Source organism: Physeter macrocephalus, chromosome 14 (genome assembly GCF_002837175.3).
Source record: "Physeter macrocephalus isolate SW-GA chromosome 14, ASM283717v5, whole genome shotgun sequence".
NCBI lineage: Eukaryota > Metazoa > Chordata > Mammalia > Artiodactyla > Physeteridae > Physeter > Physeter macrocephalus.
In genome coordinates, this window is record NC_041227.1 from 76453428 (window position 1) to 76474351 (window position 20924).

Below are 20924 nucleotides of genomic sequence, written 5' to 3' on the forward strand. Positions count from 1 at the left end.
TGATAACCCGTCACATGGGCTGCTTGCACATCTGAGAAGCTAGCACCTCACGTGGTTGGGATTGTGGCAAAAATAAAGTAAAATTTAAAAAAAGGAAGCAAATATCATTTCCAAATTCAAGGCTGTAACTGATTACAAGTGCCTGGCTTGGAGAAAGCCCTTGCCAGATATTTGCTAAATGTTTATCTTCGATGAACACCGAGTTTTCCATTTGATGGCAAGCCTTACAGTTCTACCAGGAAAATCTTTCTAAATATTTTAGAAATTAAGCACAGATGTTTTTACACAACACAGACGACAATTTCATGCAAATCACGAGGTCAGTCTTATCACAAGTACAGTACACGGGCAGACCTCGTTTTAGTGCACTTTGCAGACCTGCATTTTTTACAAGTTGAAGGCCCGCGGGAAGTCCGTCGGCGCCACTTTTCCAACAGCATTTGCTCGTTGCATGTCTCTGTGGCACATTTTGGTAATTGTCCCAATATTTCAAGCTTTTTCATTATTATTATCTTTGTGATGGTGATCTATGATCAGCGATCTTTAATGTAACTAATACGACTTACCGAAGGCTAAGATGAGGATTAGTATTTTTTATCAATAAATTATTTTTTAATTAAGGTATGCACATTTTTTTTTAGACCTAATGCTATTGCACACTTAATAGACTACAGTGTGCTGTAACTTTTCTATGCACTGGGAAAAGAAAAAATTGTGTGACCCGCTTTATTGCGGTGGTCTGGAACCAAACCCAAAATACCTCCGAGGTCTGCCTGGATGTATTACTACATTTAAATCCGTACTTCGCCCTTCAGTCTCTAAGAGGCGGTCCTCACTGCATAATCCTGTCCAGCAGAACACACTTACTTGTGCAATGAAACACAGAAGCATCTCTTCAAGTCAACACTTTCTAGCAATTCTCGCAAGAACAGAGAGTAAGTTCTGAATAGAAAGTTTCTAGCTAAATAAGTTACCAAGCCGCTGCACTCAAAACCTCTGGAAAGCACTGCAGTATCAATAGATGTCAGTGATGTGTCTGGACTAACGATGAGCTAAAACACAAAGTCCACACGTTTACGGCAACCACGCGCAAGAGGAACTGAATGCTTTTTCCATCTGCCGCATTCAGACTAACAGAACAGGGTGCTTCTCCAGGACTTCTTGACTGAGGGCAGGGGGAGGCCCAGAAAACTTCAGCCACATTGGGATGCTGAGGAGGCATGTGGTCCCCATGCCGAGAGTTCTACAAACTCCCTGTGTGACTTGGACAAGTCCCTTCACCTCTGGGAGCTGGGCTTTCTTACACAAAGATATCCACCATCCTTTCAGAAGTACAATGTCTCTTCTGTGGGGGGCAGTTTTACCTCATCACCTTCCAGAATGACAGAATCGCCAATTCTAAAGGGAACTTCGAGAGAGAAACCAACGTGTATCCCGCTCCTGCTATGCGTTGGACGCCGCGGGGACTCATACTTCGTATCAAGGCCGTGACGCTCAGGTATCACGCCCAACTTGGAGGAAAGAGGCCACCTCCCCACTGAGCCGGGTCCACTGAACCCCTTGTATCTTATCTCTGCATCCCCAGTGCCTGGAACGTAGTAGGTGCTCAATGAATGTCTAATGGAACTCAGGGTCACTTGCCCAGGTGAGGGTTCAAACCGAGGCCCCTCTGCCTCCAGACTGAGCTCCGGCCCAGAGACTGTGAGGTGTGTCCCCCACCCACCCCCGCCCCCACTTCAGGCCTGAAATAGGTCTGGACCATCAAGAGTGCCCAGGTAGCAGGGGGGACCCTCGTTAAGACAACGACCGCTCTTTGGGACTCACTCGGTGTTCTCTGTGATCACAGAGTGTCTTTCAGGGGAAATGATGGGCCGCTCAAATCTTCTACCCTCTGCCAGGCGTCAGTGGAAGGTACTCAGATTTACAGAAAGTAGTTGCCTTTGAAATCTACCGCCAAATGGACTCGTTCCCATTTACCAGAGCACTGAATTTGGTGACAACCAGGCGTCTTCTTTGGTTGGGGACAAGCAAATGACCACTCCCAAGCCGAGGGGAGAGGTCACTTCCTTAGGTCAGGGCGGGACCTCTGCAGGTCACCCATCCGCCTCCCCCCATCGTGAGTGATTTTTAAGGGGCCCTGCGGGGCCTGGGAGAGTCTTGGTCTCCTGCTCTCTCGGTCATTATTCTATTCTGCCACATAACTCAGTTTTCCTGTAGGCCGCAGAGGGCAGCAGAAGAAGCCACGTCGTCATGGGGCCCTGGCTTTGTAAAACAAGCGGCCCGGAACACTGCAGAGGGCAGGGGTCCTCAGGAAGGAGAGGCCGCCTCTGCCGTGAGGGCCCCTCTCCGCCACCCCACCTACTCCATACCCTCCTCCGGCCAGGCCCACCCTGGGCCCCCTCTCCAGCCCTGTTCGGTGGCTCCTACCTGCTGCCTGCACGGTGGACATGGCTGGCTTCAGTGAGATGCCCCCGGGCGGCGGGCAGGAGCCTGAGGGCGGGGGCCGGGCAGAGTCCCCTTACGCTCCAGCAGACGATGGGCAGGGGCCGACATGAATGAGTGATGGAGAAGGCCACGGGGGCGGGGCCATCGCTGGACAGGAAGGCCCGGAGGAGCTGGGCAGGGCCGCGCCTCTGCGGGGACAGAATGCTGGCTCACAATCCAAGATTCTCAGGTTCTGAGCCTGGAGTCCCACCGCTAGGAAGAGGCTCGAGGTGCCACCAACCAGATTTCACCTCTGGGAGCTGGGAGGGTTCGGTGAGAAGCCCGTTTAAGAGCACTGCCCAGGGGATCCTTGATGAAAACCATAACTTATGGTCTGTAGGGGCGGGAGAGCCACTCAGGTGACGACAAAATGTGACCGGCACCGAAGACAACCAGCGTCAGGCTTTTCCCTGTGTCCCTAGAAAGTGTCAGCAGGGACTGGAGGGGTGGGGAATGTTGACACAAATAACCCCTGAAATTCCAGGAGCCAGGCCCCCCTCAAATGGGGCCACCTTTCATTCGTTTGCTTTCGCGGGTTCCTCCCTTTACTTTCTGAGGACAAGTTCCTTCTGCAGTTTTGACAAAGACCCAAGGAAAGGGGAGTGGTGTCGTGCACCCCCGCCAGGAGGAGGAGGTACCCGGGGTCTGTGCAGGGAGCCGGCGGGAGGACCCCAGAGGCGTGCACTCTGTCCGGGGCATGTCCTGTGCTCCCTGGGCCGTCCGTACTTTCAGCTGCTGCACGTGGAAAGCGGTAACAGGTGTGCTGTGTGGGAGGGTTCCCAGATGCTTACCACGAACCGCCTTGCCCAAGGAACCCGCCGGCAAACTGAGCTGTTACCTGCAGTTCACATCCTTACAGCAAGCAGAGCTGGGTGCCGTAGCGTAAGTTTTGGTCTTTGGCGCTATCCACTACATAACCCTTACCCCTCTTTCATTTAGGAGGAGTGGCCTTTGGTGAAAACAGGTCTCCTTCCTGTCTTCCTACCTGTAGCCTGTCGGAGGTGTAATCGTGTGGTCTTTCTTTTAAAGGCGACACAAGCCTGCTTTTCCATCTCCGGGCGGGGGGCCTGGCCTCTGTCACCTGCAGGACCCCCGTCTCTCCAGGCGCCCCTCACACCATGCCTAAGAGCCTCCACGCTCAGCACGCAGGCGCCAGGAGGTCAGGCAGTCTGGGGTCCGCTCCTCCGTCTCCTTAGCCTGCTAAGGAGGAGCCCACTTGCGACTCAGTTTCCTCAACTGTAAAGTGAGGTATTAATAGCACGTACTCACCCGATCTTTGTGAGAGGTCCAGGACACGGCACGTGGCACCGAGTGAGCGACCATCAGCCAAGTGTGGTTATTGCCTCTGAGCACTGGCTGCTGCCTGGGGCCCCTGCACAGGGCAGTGGCACATCAAGCACTGCCATTCGGCGAGACCTGACCGTCCCCCTGCTGCCCCCAACCCAGCGATCTTGGTGAATGGTGTGGAGTGGATCTTGTCATCTTTCCTGTCAGTTACATGCATACGTAATAGACTAGGGTTGCCTTTTCCCCACCTGGGGACATGTTCCGTCTTGTATAATTTGTTTTCTCCACTTGGAGATCTTTGCTCCTCCTCTGAGATACCCATGATCTCTGTCCTCTGTCTGATCAATATATGTTCCTGCTTGTTGGAAGGCCAGGTCCCCCAATTGGGATTCCATACCCAGATCCCTTTCACTTGCTGATGGGGTTCCCAATTGTCCCAGGAGCATCCACACTCCCTGCACCTTGTTTAATGCTCAATGTAACTCTCATGTCCAGTGAACCAAATTTTACACATCTTTCTTTGTTTTGCGCATCTAAACAACGATTACAAATACATTAAAGTAATTCTCTTAAACAATGTAACCTGCAGTTATAAATATGGCATGGCTGATTCTTTCGAATATCGCAAACACCTCAGACAGCAAATAAAGCTTATATTAATGTGATGACTACAAAACCAATTTCTTACTCCAAATATCAACATCATGGATTTAACTAACATCTTCGTTATTTCCTTTATTTTTTTTTCAAATACCTTTTTCGGGTTACAGCTATCTTTACTTTGATATTCTTCCAGGATTGACGGCCCCACAGAAGAAGAACACCATCTCTGATCAGCCGAGTTAAGGCCTTTCGGTTATAGATGGAGTGATTCCTGGACAGGGCTGGATCTAGACGGCTCTCCCCAAGGCCATCGGATGAAAGCTGCTGTTTATAAGTAAATGCCATTTGCTACATCGATCAGATTCGAAAGCTCAAACCCTTCGCATCGGTTTTAACTCTTTGCCGCCTTGTGTCTCCCCTAAAACGATGCATTTGTAAAGTCTTGCTTGGTAATACGGTATTACGTAATCCATCTTTGGGTTTTTCTGATCGACTAACCTGGTCCTGTCATTATTTATTAGTGACTTCTCTGTTAGCATTATTAAAGAGTTATGTGTGTCTTATTAGTATTATCGCATTAGAATTAGCAAGGCCATCTAGAGATTCCATCGCCCAGAAGTGAAGGGTTGAGCCCTCGTGGTTAAGTTTTCTCTTTAGGACACCTGGGGAGTGCAGGACCTGGGAACACCCTGCTGAGCCAGCCCGTTACCTGGCTTGTGTGTGTGAGTGCTGGGGCAGACCCCCCCTGGTTCCCATGAGTGACCACCAGTGTGGACACTTCCTGCTTTTGGGGAGCCACCAGCTTTGTCCCTTGGTCCGTGCATTTACCGATTTCTACTTACACAGACAGAAACAAGTACACAGCATCACTTTATAATGGGGGCGGGGTGGGGGGTGGACAGCATACGTATACATTAGCAGCCACCCACTGTATTAGTTTTCTGTGCTCCACAAGAGAGGACCACAGGTTTAGCAGCTGAAAACAACGCCCATTAATTATCTCACAGTTTCCGTGGGTCAGGAGTCTGGGCTCAGCTTAGCTGGTCTTCTGCCCAGGGTCTCACAAGGCTGCTATCAAGGGGTCGACCAGGCTGCATTCTTACCTGGAGGTCTCAGTGAGGAGAATCCGCTGCCAGGCCCATGCGAGGTGTTTACAGGATTCATTTCCTCGCAGCTGATGACTGAGGGTCCTGGCTTCCTGTTGGCTGTTGGCTGCCCTGGGATCTGGAGGCTGCCCCCGGTGCCCGGAGGCTGTTCACAGCCCGGCTGTTTGCTTCTGCAAGGCCAGCAGGAGAGAGATTTCCTAGCCGCAAAGAGCCAAGTCTCTCTTCAAAGGGCTCTTCCCTAATTAAGCCAAAAGCTCGACCAGGATAATCGTCATTTCGATTAACTCAGAATCAACTGATTGGCCACCGTAATCACACCTGCAAAATCCCTTTCTCTTTGCAGTGTTCTGCCAGCTAGAAGGATGTCACGGGTCAGCCCCCAGTCAAGGGAGGGGGCTACATGGGGGGCAGAGATCTCGGGGGCCACTCTAGGGTCTGTCTGCCACGCCTACTCAATGAAATCAGTGAAACTTAAACATGGTCTATTACTCCCCCATCTTCTGCAGTTACAACTACCTCTGTGTACACATCATAGTAACAGTTCCCTTTGGGGTTTCACTATGAGCTTGTGGCTTTGCTGCAGACCAAGAGGCCGTCTCCCTCAAGATGTCCTGCGCCGGGTCTCCAGCCACCTGGCCTCCCTACTGGTCCCGGGCCTTTGCACTTGACGCACCCTCTGTCCATTTCCCTCTCCCCTGAGAGAGCCACATCCTCGTTCCTTTACTGTATTCCAGCCTCTGCTAAACTGTCACCCCATCAGAGAAATCAGAAAACTGCTCAGAGAGGCAGCAGTGTAGGGTCAGGAGCCAGGCTCTGAAGGGTGAACCCCAGCTGCCTCTGGACCCACCATGTGACCTCCCACCCTGAGCCCGAGGGTCGTCCTCGGTCAAGTGTGAAAGAGGGTCTGGGCTCTCGTAGACCCCTGGCCCACATACACAGTTATCCAACTGACTCTTTCCTACCTGGGATGAAACTGGCTTCCTTGTGTGGTTCCAGGGCTAGCTCGCCTGCCTTCTTGGTGGTCAGAGGCCCCGGTTGGGGATCCCATATGCTGCTCCTGACCCCTTGCTGGTCCCCGTCACTTTCTAGAGGAATTTCCTTTATGAAGTTTCCCTTAATTTGACTTCCTTCGGATCAGGAGACATTTATCTTAGGTAACCTATGGAAGCCTCTCAATACCGAAACCAGATTCACCCTCTCTCTCCACAACCTGCCCCACCTCTCACCGTTCACTAGTATTTGTCAAGTACTTACCATGATGCCCAAAGAACTACACCAGGCAGTGAAGTAGCTTGTCAAACAATCCCGAAATTCGCATTCCTAAAGCTTCCTTTAATAGATGAGCTTTATCACTTGGGGAGAAAGAGGCGTGACCATAACTGTAAAATATAAATTGGAAAAGAGATTTCAAACAGAGTACTTGACCCCTAAAACATATACTTGGAAAAACAATGGGGGACCAGAAAGAGGAATTCAGGAATTTTATGAGAAAGGCATTCAAGGTAGCAGTAAGATACAGCTGGGGTTTTAGGAGGGTAGGCAGCGAGCTCTTTAGAGCAGGAGCCTGGAGTTTTTCTCTCTGCATCTGCACATTTATTGGCTTGAAAGTAACTGAAGAGCTGCTGCCGGGACTTATTCTTGTGAGGGGACCTCAGGAGCTTCCTGCAAGTGGTCTCCAGTCCAGGCAGGGTGAGCTCTCTGTTCATGTGAGATCTGAGACCAGCAACCATGCAAGGGGGTGAGAATGCTGCCACTGGTGGCCAGTGTTCACCACCTGTCCCATCCCCCGGGTCCAAAGCAAGATGGAAGGGACAGTAAAATTCACATACATAGCCCTGGGCATCAGCCTCAGCCCTGCCACTGAATGGGTCTACGGGACAACTGTGTTTTTTTAAAATAAATTTATTTATTTATTTTTGGCTGCGTTGGGTCTTTGTGGCTGCACGCGGCCTCTTTTCTAGTTGCGGCGAGCGGGGGCTACTCTTCATTGTGGTGCGCAGGCTTCTCTTGTTGCGGAGCACGGGCTCTAGGCGCGCGGGCTTCAGTAGCTGCGGCATGCGGGCTCAGTAGTTGTGGCTCACGGGCTCTAGAGCGCAGGCTCAGTAGTTGTGGCACATGGGCTCAGCTGTTCCGTGGCATGTGGGATCTTCCCGGACCAGGGCTCGAACCCGTGTCGCCTGCGCTGGCAGGTGGATTCTTATCCACTGCGCCACCAGGGAAGTCCCTGGTGGTCTGGTTTTGAACGTTCTGTGCAAGTTTAGTGCCATTAGAAGCTCCTCAAACTGCTGTCGACCAGTAGCCATCATGTGGCGTAGCGCAGGGTAACACATAAAGCAAGCGGAAGGTGGGTCCGGCCTAAGAAGCTTCTGGCAGATAATAGATAAATACAGAGACCCACATACCTACAGGAATATAAACACTAGGGATTGAAGGTGTGAGTCCAAGTTTTATTTTGCTTCCTGGAGCATTGCTTATGCTAAGCAAATTACCCTGGGTCTTCTTTTGGTCTACTCCTGACCCTTGTACTTTACCCCTGACCTTATCAGTTTCTTCTCCTTAACCCCTAATTAATTGCCTTTATACACACAACTCAAAAAAACCCTTACGGGTTACAGTCTTTCCTGCCTTCTAACATATTTCTCTCTCCCCTCTTGGACCTTTTCAGCTCCAGGTGAAAAGGCCTCTTGACCAACCTGAACTCCCAACAGTGCTTGCACGAAGCCTGACTCATAGTAAGCACTCCTAAAATGTTTGTCAAATGACCGCTTGACTTGGCTGTGTTTACATGACTTTGCATAACCGGGCGAGGGTCAGGCGGCTGGGACAGTGACTACCACTGGCTTCCAGGTTTCACTCACTCTTTGTTTGTTTGCAGGTTTTCTCTTAGACACAAAAACATCATCTCTTCACTTCAGGGCATCGTCGGCTGTACCTGGATATGTGAATCTGGACGTGCACATGAACTTTGAGCTGCATTTTTCTACAGACCGTTTCTGCAAGTTTCCCTTTGCCAGAGATGGGGGAAACAGCACATTTTTAGCTGTTTCATCTAGCACCGTAAGTATCACAGGAAAAATGAAAGTGCTGAAATTAATTTCACTAGCAGAGTGTAAAGGAAGGACCTGTGCGGTGTGGGCCACCCCGGGAGCTGGGCACCACCGGCTGAGTGGTGAGAAGGGACCTGGAGAAGGCAGTCTGCCCAGGGTCCCGCCCTAGGAGTACCAGGCTCACGGCAGACATCTGACTGATTGGCTTTACAAGGGAGGAATGACTGTAAGCAGAATTAAAATTAAAAGCCTGAAAACACTGTGTACCACTTGTGAGTAAGAGATTACTCGGAGTGAATAATAGGTTCCACAGAGAAAGGAAACTTCAAACAGTGATTAACAAAGAGATACGCCATCAGAGAGTTTAGGGGCAACCTGGCCACCTCCATCTGGCACGTGGCGGGCGCCTACTGCGTCATGAGAGGCTGGAGACAGCCACGCAGTGCTGGGGAGGTGGGGGTGAGACGCAGGGGGCTGAGACGTGTGAGGGTCGGTTCGGCTAATCCACAGCCCTTTGGTTCAGGCTCTTCCAACATTGTTCAGTGCGTGACTTACCCATTATCTGGGGGACTGAGGGAGGGATATTCATTCCTTTAATAAAAATTGAGTACCTGTTGTGTGTTAGGCAATGATAAAGCCCTGGAAATTCCAATGTCAGTAAGAAAGGCACTCGCTTGGAGATCTCACAGTGTGGTCAGGGAGACAGATGGGAAGACAGACAATTACGATACAACATGTGAGGGGCTAGAATGGAGAAAGTACAAAGTATGAGGGCGTAATAACGCAGATCTGCTTTCCCTTGGGTTCAGAAGGACTTGACCTTTGATCTGAGACCTGAGCCTGAATGAGAATGGACAGAGGACGAAGGAAGGTGGGTGGACGTTGGCACAGTGGGAGCTGCGTGGTGGAAGCCTAGGGGTGTGACGGAGCGGGGAGGGCCGCATGGGGAGCTCTGCCAAGGCTCGAGCTTATAGGTTCATGGGAGACGAGGCTACCACAAAACGTGGAGCCGGCGGGGGGGCGGGGAGCTGTTAGGAAGAGCCTGAGCTCTTGCCTGTGGCTGATGGACAACCGCTGGGCAAGTCTAGCCAGCCCATCCTGGCATCAGTCCAGCCATCCCTCCCTGTCCCAAATACCAGAATATACACGGTGACGCCCGTCACCTTGGAAAGCATCTCTCCATCAATCATTTGGGAGGGTGCTGGATCCAGGGTTGTTTCTAAAGTGTTTCTGGAACTTCCACTAAGCAGTGATGCAAATGGCAAGTGCACCAACCCAGCTACACAGAGATGGTAAGAAGGCTGCAAGGAGTACGGGAGTGCTCCGTGCGTGCCAAGCGCTGCTGCAAGCGCTCCACGGGCACTTTCTCACTTCATCCTGCCTCCAACCCAAAGAGGCAGGTGGTGGTGTTATTCCCATTTTGCTGATGAGGAGGACACAGGCTCAGAGGGTGAGTGACTCACATAGTGAGTGGCGGACCTGGAACCTCAACCCACTGTGTCTGGCCCAGGAGAGAAGTGGCAGCATTAGGATGGAGAAGAAACAGGAAATGGGGGCTTCCCTGGTGGCGCAGTGGTTAAGAATCCGCCTGCCAATGCAGGCGACACGGGTTCAAGCCCTGGTTCGGGAAGATCCCACATGCCGCGGAGCAGCTGAGCCCGCGTGCCACAACTACTGAGCCTGTGCTCTAGAGCCTGCAAACCACAACTACTGAAGCCCAAGAGCCTAGAGCCCGTGCTCCGCAACAAGAGAAGCCACCGCAATGAGAAGCCCGCGCACCGCAACGAAGACCCAACGCAGCCAAAAATCAATACTTTTTTTAAAAAAAGAAACAGGAAATGAAAGTTAAGATAAAAAAGCAGAAACAGGAATGAGGATAATCAGTTGCGGTGAGGGCAGAAAAATGCAGATCTCCTGACAATAACTGAAGAGTCAGCTGTGCGAAGGCTGGAAGGACTGGGGGCTGGGGGTGGCCGATGGGGAGGAACATGGGTCCCCAGACAGTCCACTGGGTCAGACCCTGAATCCAGGAAAACTGGCACTGAACTGTCACAGCCCATGAGTACTGCAGGGACCTTGGAGAGCTCCGAATTCATGCTTCTTCTGAAGTAGAAACCAAGGCCAGAGAGAAGAAATGGCTACAAAGTGTCACACACAGAACAGAATCCAGTGGTCTCTACTTTGAGACTAATGTTTCTGCAGACTAGTGGCCACTCCTGCTAACAGTACCCTCATTTTCCTCTGAGGAACCAGCCCCTCTGTCTGGCCAAGCCCTTATGCTAAGGGTCTTAGCTCAGGCTGCTACAACAAAAATAGCACAGACTGGGGGCTTAAACAACAAATATTTCTCACAATTCTGGAAGCTGAAAGTCCAAGATCAAGGCACCAGTAGAGATGGTGTCTGGGGACAGCCTGATTCCTGGCTTGAAGACAGCCACCCTCTTACTGTATCCTCACAAGGGGAAGAGGCGTGAGGTCTTTTGTGTCTCTTCTTATGAAGGCTCTAGTCTCTTCATCAGGGCTCCACCCTCATAACCTAATTACCTCCCAAAGGCCCTGTCTCCAAATACCATCCCACTGGCGATTAGGGTTTCAAGGTATGAATTCTCGGGGCGGGGGGGGGACACAAACATATCATCCATAACAACTCACATCTCCAGACTAAGCCAGTCCACAAATGCCATTCCCTCATCACACACAAGACTCCATAAGGCCATCCAGGGTGAATCAGAGGCTTCTGCCTTTTCTCCCTCTGGAGTCAACCCATGGAGGGCTTCCCCAGTGCGTCCTCAGGAAGGAGCAAGAACGAGAGAGGAAGGGAGGGAGACTAGGTCGAAGTGACACTGCTTCAGCCTTTCTGTCTGGCTGTGCCTGGCCTTTCATCGGTCGCATCTCCTTTTTTTTGTTTGTTTTATTTTTCTTTCTCCATCCCAAGGTCCACATACAGCACTTACACCAGAGCCTGGCACCTAGCCAGCGCTCACATGGCAGTATTACTATATAAGCTACCTCGAATTAGGTTTTCTGTCATTGGCAACACAAGAGCCTGCACAAAACGGTGACCTGTTATTGCCACCACACCATGCCGTAGTCACGATTTCTCCCAAGGTTAAAACTTCATGTGTACTCAGACATTTCAGTTAGATGGAAACCACCTAGACACCTGTTTCGATGCCCGAGACCAAGCGCCCAGAAGCCGGCTCCCCTCCCCCCTCCTCCGGTCCGCTCACCCAGGCACCTCCCGACCTGGCCCCTCTCCTCGCCTGCGGCCCAGAGAACACACCGCCTGCTCCGGAAGGTGGACCTGGGGGTGGCGGGCGGTCTTAGGGGGCGACCAGCCAGGTCCTGGGGGGCGGCGGGCGGTCTGCACGCCCGCCTCGGTTCCGGGAGCGCGGGCAGCTCGCCCCACCACCACGCCCCCGAAGCTCAACTCTTCGAGTCCCCGGAAGTGGGCGGGCGCGCGACCCCGCCGAGACCCCAAGGCCGGCTGGTGACGCAGCGCGCCGCAGCCAATCGCGAGCCTCCTGCGTTTGCGTTATTGCGAGGCCGGCCAATGGGCGCGGGCCTGGCTGCCGCTTCCTGCCCACAGGCTCGTCGGCCCCGGGGGAGAGCCGGCTATCTCTCCCGGCCTCAGAGGCGCAATCGCCGCGACCCCGCCCTGCGGGCGCCGGCCCAGGTGAGTGCAGCGGCGGCCGGGAGGTGGGACGGGCACCCCCGTCCCTCCGGACAGGTTGGGGCGGCGGAGGCAGCAGCAGCGTTTGCCCCACGCGCGGCGAGGTGGGAAGGGGCTGTGCCAGTGCTCTTTCCTGCACACCCGGCGGGGCGCCGCCCCCGGACCCACACCTCGACCCCTGAACGTGACACCCCCACCAGCCTTTGCGCTGGAGTGACTTGGGAAGTGATTGGCGGGCGTAGAGGATCGAGCTGAGAGGAGCCCATCTGTCCCTCCTCTGCTTGGCGTGGGATTAGCTCAGGCAGATGGTCAGGGCCCGGCGCTGAGATGCTACTGGTGGCCGGGCAGGGGACCCACCTGTCACCCAAGGGCACGGAACGTGAACGAAACCAGGCCGACCGCCCAGATGATGGGAGCCGGGGGTTCATCTTCAGAGCTGCCGGCTCAGGGCACCTCCTTCCCTGTGGGAATGGAAGGACTCAACTAGCGTGCATGTCCCGCTGTTTTCTCCCACCTCTTTAGACCCTGATGTCGCCTTCCAGCAGCTCCCACAACTGGCGGGCAGTGAGCTGCTTTAGTAGCCAGGGTTTTCTCTGTTTGTTCAGGGGGTGGTGTGACAGGGTGTAATTTAAAAAAAAAACCGCAGGAAATCTTGGGCAGGAAGCAGTCCTAAGGTGGCCTGGGAAGTAAATGCTTTAGGCACTCCCTTGGGACCGTGTCCCTCCCTGTACGCTACTCCCTCGACCCCCACCTTCCCTTGGGTACCTTTACACCTCTGAAGGGATCTGTTAATTAACCCGAGCAGAAAGGTAGGTGACTCTGCGGGTGGTGAGCAGGCCTACTCAGCGGAATGACTGAAGGTCCACCTGGAATTCATTGTGCAGAAGTTCTTGGTGAAACGGAGGTTGCTTTCTTGGAAGATGTTGCCTCCCTCACTCCACCCCTAGAAAACAAAGAGATCCCAGGATCCCAGAATCGTGGAACTTAATGCTCCAACCCCCGTTCAAGAGTCCTCTGATCCAGTGACCCCATGTCCCTGGACAGGTTACCCCGTCACCTCACAGCCAGGAAGTGGCTTGCGAGAACTTGCCGCTACATCCTGGCTGGCATGGAAAGGAGGTGAGGCTGACCGAGGACGTCCACCTCGTGTCATCTTTAGGTGGGAAGTGACGGGTACCAGGATTTCCACACCAAAGGGAATTTGCAAACATAACCCCCCATCTTTTCTCTGCAGTAGAGTCTTCTGGTAGTTGCCCAGAAGGCTGAAGTACGTCTATCTGCTTAGTCATTTCTCTGGAGGAAAGTGTATCCAAGTTCAACATCACCATTCATTGAGCTCAACATGCAGACTGAGCCTGACTTAACTGGCTACTTGTACAGTGACCTGTGAGCCAAGAAATATCTTTGAACACTGTATTTATATTAAAGTGTCACCATGGGAATCGACATCTCCCCTCCCCCCATGTAAAAATCTTACTTTTTTTTTCCCCAACAATTTATGATAACGATTGTCAAACATACAGCCAAGTTGAAAGAATTATACAGTAAACACCCACACACCCACCACCTAGATTCTACTATTGACAGTTTACCATACTTGCTTTATCACATATCTATCCACCTCCTAGGACCTTACTTTTAACCTTAAGTAACTGGTGACATTCAGCTTCCCTGGAGCCATATTTCCGTCTTAGCTCAGGGAGTGGTGGTGTGGTGAATGTAGGTGGCGGTGATTTTCCATAACTTTGAACAAACACCCACTTTGTGCAGAGCACTGGCAGATGCAGAGGAAATGAAGAGGCCGAAGACTCAGGCTGACCAGAAAGGGCTTTGAGTTGTTGTTTGTTTTTTTTGTGTGTGTGTGTGGTACGCGGGCCTCTCACTGTTGTGGCCTCTCCCGTTGCGGAGCACAGGCTCCGGACGCACAGGCTCCGTGGCCGTGGCTCACGGGCCCAGCCGCTCCGCGGCACGTGGGATCTTCCCGGACCGGTGCACGAACCCGTGCCCCCTGCATCCGCAGGCGGATTCTCAACCACTGCGCCACCAGGGAAGCCCGAGTTTTCTGTTTTTAAGAGCTAGAAGATAAGTGGCAGCTTGTGAGAGCAAATAGCAAGTAATAAAATGACTTCAGTAACACTCATTGAGTTCTTGCTGGGTACTGGGCACTTTATTATAACTCTGTGCCTGTGTGATCTCATTCGGTTCTCACAACCACCATATAACTGGGTTAGTCTTCCTTTCTTCCTTTTACAGATTAGGAAATCGAGGCACAGAGAGGTTAGTCAGTAGTGGGCTTTTGTTCATGCTAGAAAGTGGTGGGGCCGGGATGGTGTGGGGCAGGCGTGGCTCTGGCACTCTTAGTCACGGCGTAGATGCCGCAGGGGGGAGAGTGGACCCTCAGGCCCGCCCAGGGAGGAGTGCAGGGGCATCTGGGGGTGCCACAGCTCTTCCAGGGGTCCCATCTCAGGCACCCGGATACAGATGGCGGTTTTCAAATGGCTTCAGAAGGCTAGCGTCCTGACTTCCCCTGTGTTTGACCTGGGCGTTGGGGCCCCCGGTGGAGGGACCAAGCTCCTCCACTCTGCCGGTCAGGCTCCCCCCCGACACCCCCGGCGTCCTCCTCCGCTTCCTGTTCTGGGCGTTTCCCGAAGCTCGGTGCCTTCTCCACTTCCCTGCTTCCTGTTCTTCATCCTTCAGTCACTCCCTTCCGCCCGCGCCCTTTCTTCTCGGTGTTTGTAAGACACACTTTTTTCCCCGGGAGCGGAATAGCCTGGCCCCGGCCTCGAGGCGCCCAGGCTCTGGCGCCCCGTAGCTCTGGTTTGCGAGCCAGACAAGCCGTGTCTCCCCTGGGGCAGTGATGGGTCTTGGATGTGGGAGCCGCCCTGTCCGGCAGAGCTGCTCGCTGGGACTCCCTGCACTGCCCTCGTCCGGCTGCTCTGTTCGGCTGCCGCGGGCCTGGCCACGTGGCTCTGCCACGCCCCGAGGAGTAACGCCCCAGCAGCACCGTCAGCCCTGGGGTTGGGAGGGTCAGTGGCTCTGCCCACCACCCGCAAAGAAGAAAGGAAGAGGAGAGAAGAAGGGACAGGACAAATGGCAGAAGGATAGGGGCGGGGGAGAGAGGGAGGTGGCCACACGAGGGCAGGGACAGGCCCCCCCCCCCCGTCCCCGCCGCGCGCACAGCCACAGGGCTCCTGCGCAGCCATGCGGGGCTCGGGGGGTGCCGGGCCTGTGGGGACGCCCCACGAACGCACAGAGCAAGGCCACGGGGGGACCAGCACGAGGGGGGTCCCTGTCCACTGCGGGGCAGACGCCTCCCAGGGAGGCGGCAGGACGCGTGTAGGTTTGGGATTCATTAAATCTACAACTTTTCACATACTCTTCAGACAAGAAAGATCGGAATGAACTATGACCAAATAATAATAACATTCATTAAATTGGGGGCAGTAGGTATTCAGATGTTACACGTTTTGTCCTCTGGACTTCTTTGTGTGTTTGAAAAAAAAAAAATCCCCATCACGGGAAGGGCGAAAGGCAGAGAACAGAGAAGGGCCCTGGACTGAAGCTGGGCTCTGCCCCTGCTTTGCGGGGGGCCGCTCAGCCCCTGTGGCAGGAGGTGGCCGTGGCCCGGCTGGCCGCGGGCCGGGAGCGGCTGCGGGCGCTGACCCTCGCCCTCCCGCCGCTGTTTTCCCGCAGCGCCGCGGCCATGCCCAGCTCGGAGCTGTGGGCGGTGGATCTCCTCGGGAGGGTGTTCACGCTGTCCACAGCCGGGCAGCTCTGGGAGCTGTGCAGGGACGCCCAGCTGGAGTTCAAGCGGGTCAGTGCGGCCGCGCCGTGCTGCTGGGGCATCGCCTGTGACAACCAGGTGTACGTGCACGTGGGCGCCAGCGACGTCCCCATCCGCTGCCGGGAGGAGGCCTATGAGAATCAGGTGGGGTCCCAAGCGGCGGGCTTGCTGGGCTGGTTGCCCTGCCGGGAGATAAGGGCCCCCGCACCCCAGGCTCCCGGCCTGTTCCCGCCTCACCGCCTTCATCCTGCTGAGATCCGAGCGGTGCAGCATCCGAGTCATTGAGGCCAGAGCCCCTGTGGCCCCTATCCAGGCAGCTGGCCGGGTCCGCACAGGCATGGGGCTCCGGCCGGGTTCCAGGAGCCCAGGACGGCCGTGTCCTCCACTGCTCGGCGCGGCAGGTCCTCTGCCCTCTGGGACCGGGCCGGGCTGCGGGCTCTCGATGCAGAGCCAGGCCCTCTGCTCCCTTCCCGCCCTGGAGGCGAGAGGAGGTCCCCGCTGGCCTCGGAGAGGCCCCGGCCCCCAGGCCTGAGGCTGGTCTCTGCCTCCGGCCCCCAGCGCTGGAACCCCGTGGGCGGCTTCTGTGAGACGCTCCTGCCGAGTGACCGCTGGCCGTGGAGCGACGTGAGTGGGCTCCAGCACCGGCCGCTGGATGGGGTGGCGCTGCCCTCGCCGCATTGGGAGTGGGAGTCGGACTGGTACGTGGATGAGAATTTTGGAGGGGAACCCACAGAGAAAGGGGTAGGTGCACTCGGGTCCCGCCGGGGCTCCCCCGCGGGGAGGGAGCGCCTCGGGCTCGGCCCGTCCCCCCAGTGCTATCCCCAGCGCCCCGTGGCAGCAGACCTCAGCCTGGGCCCCGCGCGCTCCCCGCTTGCCGGGCCGGGTCCATGGGGGTGACGCTTCGGGCCGCGCCGCTGCCTCTCCACCCCTCCTCCATCCCGCTCCCCCTCCCCCAGCTCTTTCACGCCCTTCCTTGAGAGCCTTACGGACCCTCCCCCCATCTTGGTATTGCAGGGGTGCCGGTCAGGCTCCCCCCCGACACCCCCGGCGTCCTCCTCCGCTTCCTGTTCTGGGCGTTTCCCGAAGCTCGGTGCCTTCTCCACTTCCCTGCTTCCTGTTCTTCATCCTTCAGTCACTCCCTTCCGCCCGCGCCCTTTCTTCTCGGTGTTTGTAAGACACACTTTTTTCCCCGGGAGCGGAATAGCCTGGCCCCGGCCTCGAGGCGCCCAGGCTCTGGCGCCCCGTAGCTCTGGTTTGCGAGCCAGACAAGCCGTGTCTCCCCTGGGGCAGTGATGGGTCTTGGATGTGGGAGCCGCCCTGTCCGGCAGAGCTGCTCGCTGGGACTCCCTGCACTGCCCTCGTCCGGCTGCTCTGTTCGGCTGCCGCGGGCCTGGCCACGTGGCTCTGCCACGCCCCGAGGAGTAACGCCCCAGCAGCACCGTCAGCCCTGGGGTTGGGAGGGTCAGTGGCTCTGCCCACCACCCGCAAAGAAGAAAGGAAGAGGAGAGAAGAAGGGACAGGACAAATGGCAGAAGGATAGGGGCGGGGGAGAGAGGGAGGTGGCCACACAAGGAGGGCAGGGACAGGCCCCCCCCCCCCGTCCCCGCCGCGCGCACAGCCACAGGGCTCCTGCGCAGCCATGCGGGGCTCGGGGGGTGCCGGGCCTGTGGGGACGCCCCACGAACGCACAGAGCAAGGCCACGGGGGGACCAGCACGAGGGGGGTCCCTGTCCACTGCGGGGCAGACGCCTCCCAGGGAGGCGGCAGGACGCGTGTAGGTTTGGGATTCATTAAATCTACAACTTTTCACATACTCTTCAGACAAGAAAGATCGGAATGAACTATGACCAAATAATAATAACATTCATTAAATTGGGGGCAGTAGGTATTCAGATGTTACACGTTTTGTCCTCTGGACTTCTTTGTGTGTTTGAAAAAAAAAAAATCCCCATCACGGGAAGGGCGAAAGGCAGAGAACAGAGAAGGGCCCTGGACTGAAGCTGGGCTCTGCCCCTGCTTTGCGGGGGGCCGCTCAGCCCCTGTGGCAGGAGGTGGCCGTGGCCCGGCTGGCCGCGGGCCGGGAGCGGCTGCGGGCGCTGACCCTCGCCCTCCCGCCGCTGTTTTCCCGCAGCGCCGCGGCCATGCCCAGCTCGGAGCTGTGGGCGGTGGATCTCCTCGGGAGGGTGTTCACGCTGTCCACAGCCGGGCAGCTCTGGGAGCTGTGCAGGGACGCCCAGCTGGAGTTCAAGCGGGTCAGTGCGGCCGCGCCGTGCTGCTGGGGCATCGCCTGCGACAACCAGGTGTACGTGCACGTGGGCGCCAGCGACGTCCCCATCCGCTGCCGGGAGGAGGCCTATGAGAATCAGGTGGGGTCCCAAGCGGCGGGCTTGCTGGGCTGGTTGCCCTGCCGGGAGATAAGGGCCCCCGCACCCCAGGCTCCCGGCCTGTTCCCGCCTCACCGCCTTCATCCTGCTGAGATCCGAGCGGTGCAGCATCCGAGTCATTGAGGCCAGAGCCCCTGTGGCCCCTATCCAGGCAGCTGGCCGGGTCCGCACAGGCATGGGGCTCCGGCCGGGTTCCAGGAGCCCAGGACGGCCGTGTCCTCCACTGCTCGGCGCGGCAGGTCCTCTGCCCTCTGGGACCGGGCCGGGCTGCGGGCTCTCGATGCAGAGCCAGGCCCTCTGCTCCCTTCCCGCCCTGGAGGCGAGAGGAGGTCCCCGCTGGCCTCGGAGAGGCCCCGGCCCCCAGGCCTGAGGCTGGTCTCTGCCTCCGGCCCCCAGCGCTGGAACCCCGTGGGCGGCTTCTGTGAGACGCTCCTGCCGAGTGACCGCTGGCCGTGGAGCGACGTGAGTGGGCTCCAGCACCGGCCGCTGGATGGGGTGGCGCTGCCCTCGCCGCATTGGGAGTGGGAGTCGGACTGGTACGTGGATGAGAATTTTGGAGGGGAACCCACAGAGAAAGGGGTAGGTGCACTCGGGTCCCGCCGGGGCTCCCCCGCGGGGAGGGAGCGCCTCGGGCTCGGCCCGTCCCCCCAGTGCTATCCCCAGCGCCCCGTGGCAGCAGACCTCAGCCTGGGCCCCGCGCGCTCCCCGCTTGCCGGGCCGGGTCCATGGGGGTGACGCTTCGGGCCGCGCCGCTGCCTCTCCACCCCTCCTCCATCCCGCTCCCCCTCCCCCAGCTCTTTCACGCCCTTCCTTGAGAGCCTTACGGACCCTCCCCCCATCTTGGTATTGCAGGGGTGGACATATGCCATTGACTTCCCCGCCACGTACACGAGGGACAAGAGGTGGAATTCCTGTGTGCGGCGCCGGCGGTGGACCCGGTACAGGAGATACAAGTCCCGGGACACCTGGGCCAAGGTCGGGGGCCTGCGTGTGGCCGGGGGCGGGGGGCGGGGCCCAGAGCGCAGTCCTGTAGTGGGGAGGGTCACTCGGCCCTCCGCCCCAGCCTCCCTGCCCTGCTCAGGGGACGCCATGCCCGCCCCGGGGCCTGGCCTTTCCTGCTCTCCTGTTCGGAAGGCTGTGGCCCTGGGCGGCCCTCCGTTCGGGAGATGGCCGCTCGGGGAGCCGGGCCAGACAGTGGCCCGGCTCAGCACAGAATTGTCTTGACCTGGTCTCCAGGCTGCCCTGTCCCAGACTCAGGCTCAGTCTGTGCACGTCTTCCTCCCCTGCCCCCCACCCCGCGTGGGAGCCGCTCCGGCTCTTGTATTTTTCCAGTGACCCACAAAAACCAACTTAGGGGAACAAGGCCTGGATTGGGGTCCTGTGTGGCCTCGAACGAGAGGAAGGCCTCAGGCCCTCGCCTGACCCCTCTGCAGGGCCCATGCCGCGAGGTGGGGCTGCCAGCGCAGCCTGCCTGGCCCTGGGGCTGGGAGCAGCCTGGGAGCAAGGTGACGGCCGGTGTCACGGGAGGCCTTCCCTGCAGGGCCATGTTCTGTGATCGGGGGGAGGGAGCCACAGCGGGCAGGCCACTGCAGAGCGGGGGCAGGAGTGACTCTTTGGGGACAGCAGCCCAGGCCTGGCGGCCAACAGGGGGAGGACAGGGCAGAGGGGGCCCGGGGCTGGGAACCCTCCGTCCTGATGCTGCTGGCCCTGCGAAGTCAGCTGGGGCCGAGCCGGAGGACTGAAGGCAGCGTGCTGGGGGCGGTGGGGGGGGAAGCCAGGGGTGGGAGTGTGCACGTCCAGGTGTCCACCAGGCGGGGAGCAGGGCCACCTCCTGGCCCAGGTGCCCCCAGGCACTGACTGCTACCGCCTCACACCTCCTCGTTTCAGATCCCGTCGGAGGATGGCCCCCAGCGGTTGCCTGACCCCTTCAGCGACCTCTCTGTGGGGGGTTGGGAGATCACAGATGAGCCCGTGGGCCGCCTGTCCGTGTGGGCCGTGTCTCTGCAGGGGAAGGTGAGGCCTGTGCCCTCCCTGGCCTGGCATGGGAGGCGGCTGAAGGAGGCGGGCCGCAGGGAGCGGGCAGGAGAGAAGCTGTGGTCCGCTGTCCTCCCAGAGGTGGAGGAGGGAGGCGGGCTCTCCCCGGGACCTTCTCCTCACCTCCTGTCCCCGCAGCTGGGGCTGCCCTGAGCAGTCAGCCTGTTACCGGGGTCCCCACAGAGTCCCCCTCCTGTGAATCTTGCTGTCCTGGGGACCCATGGGGTCCTGTTCCTCCCAGAAGCCTCTGAGCTCCCACTGCATGGCTGGTCCTGGCCTGTCCCTCCTCTGAGCCCCCGGAGCACTGACCAGTGTCCATCCTGGGCTCAGAGAGCATCAATACTGGCTCCTCAGATAGATTCTCAGCTCCCTGCCTGCTGCCTTGTGGTGCCTCCCACTTGGAAGTCTCCAGTAGTACTGTGGATGGGTGCGTGGGTAGGAGGATGGATGAATAAGTAGACGGATGGATAGGGGTATAGATGTGTGTCCGTGTGTGTGCGCGCGCGTGGGGGGGTGGGGTGG

The 20924-nt window shown here is 57.0% G+C and overlaps 3 protein-coding genes across 6 annotated transcripts in view; 2 read left to right on the forward strand and 1 right to left on the reverse strand.

The window, feature by feature from the left end:
- The window catches only part of BRI3 (brain protein I3), a 35227-nt gene extending 23246 nt beyond the window's left edge, over window positions 1-11981 (reverse strand). Inside the window, exons 1-3 of one of the 4 annotated variants that reach the window (XM_028499337.1) lie at window positions 11811-11981; window positions 6735-6859; window positions 5478-5650 (exon numbers count right to left, since the gene is read on the reverse strand). In XM_028499337.1, the coding sequence (XP_028355138.1) occupies window positions 5478-5538 (61 nt within the window). In that variant the 5' untranslated portion in view covers window positions 5539-5650; window positions 6735-6859; window positions 11811-11981. Of the gene's footprint in view, window positions 1-5477; window positions 5651-6734; window positions 6860-8338; window positions 8546-11757 lie in introns of those variants that run through there. The other 3 variants (XM_028499338.1, XM_028499340.2, XM_028499339.2) reach the window with 3 other exon arrangements.
- Window positions 11699-16881, forward strand: LOC114487673 (tectonin beta-propeller repeat-containing protein 1-like). Its single transcript, XM_055089758.1, has 5 exons — window positions 11699-11825; window positions 11918-12017; window positions 12117-12203; window positions 15894-16128; window positions 16543-16881. Exons 1-5 carry the CDS (start codon window positions 11699-11701, stop codon window positions 16879-16881), a joined length of 888 nt encoding a protein of 295 aa, XP_054945733.1.
- Window positions 16882-18053: 1172 nt separating this feature from the next.
- The window catches only part of LOC102975167 (tectonin beta-propeller repeat-containing protein 1), a 24633-nt gene continuing 21762 nt past the window's right edge, over window positions 18054-20924 (forward strand). Inside the window, exons 1-4 of the mRNA XM_024125197.3 lie at window positions 18054-18350; window positions 18765-18947; window positions 19221-19343; window positions 20256-20381. Of these exons, the coding sequence (XP_023980965.1) occupies window positions 18126-18350; window positions 18765-18947; window positions 19221-19343; window positions 20256-20381 (657 nt within the window). The 5' untranslated portion in view covers window positions 18054-18125. The remainder of the gene's footprint in view (window positions 18351-18764; window positions 18948-19220; window positions 19344-20255; window positions 20382-20924) is intronic.

Coding starts and splice junctions, on each gene's coding strand:
- LOC114487673 (XM_055089758.1), top strand. CDS start 11,699: ATGCCCGAGACCAAGCGCCCAGAAGCCGGCTCCCCTCCCCCCTCCTCC. Junction 12,018..12,116: donor CGAGACCCCAAGGCCGGCTG/GTGACGCAGCGC, acceptor TCCTGCCCACAG/GCTCGTCGGCCCCGGGGGAG. Junction 16,129..16,542: donor AGGAGGCCTATGAGAATCAG/GTGGGGTCCCAA, acceptor TCCGGCCCCCAG/CGCTGGAACCCCGTGGGCGG.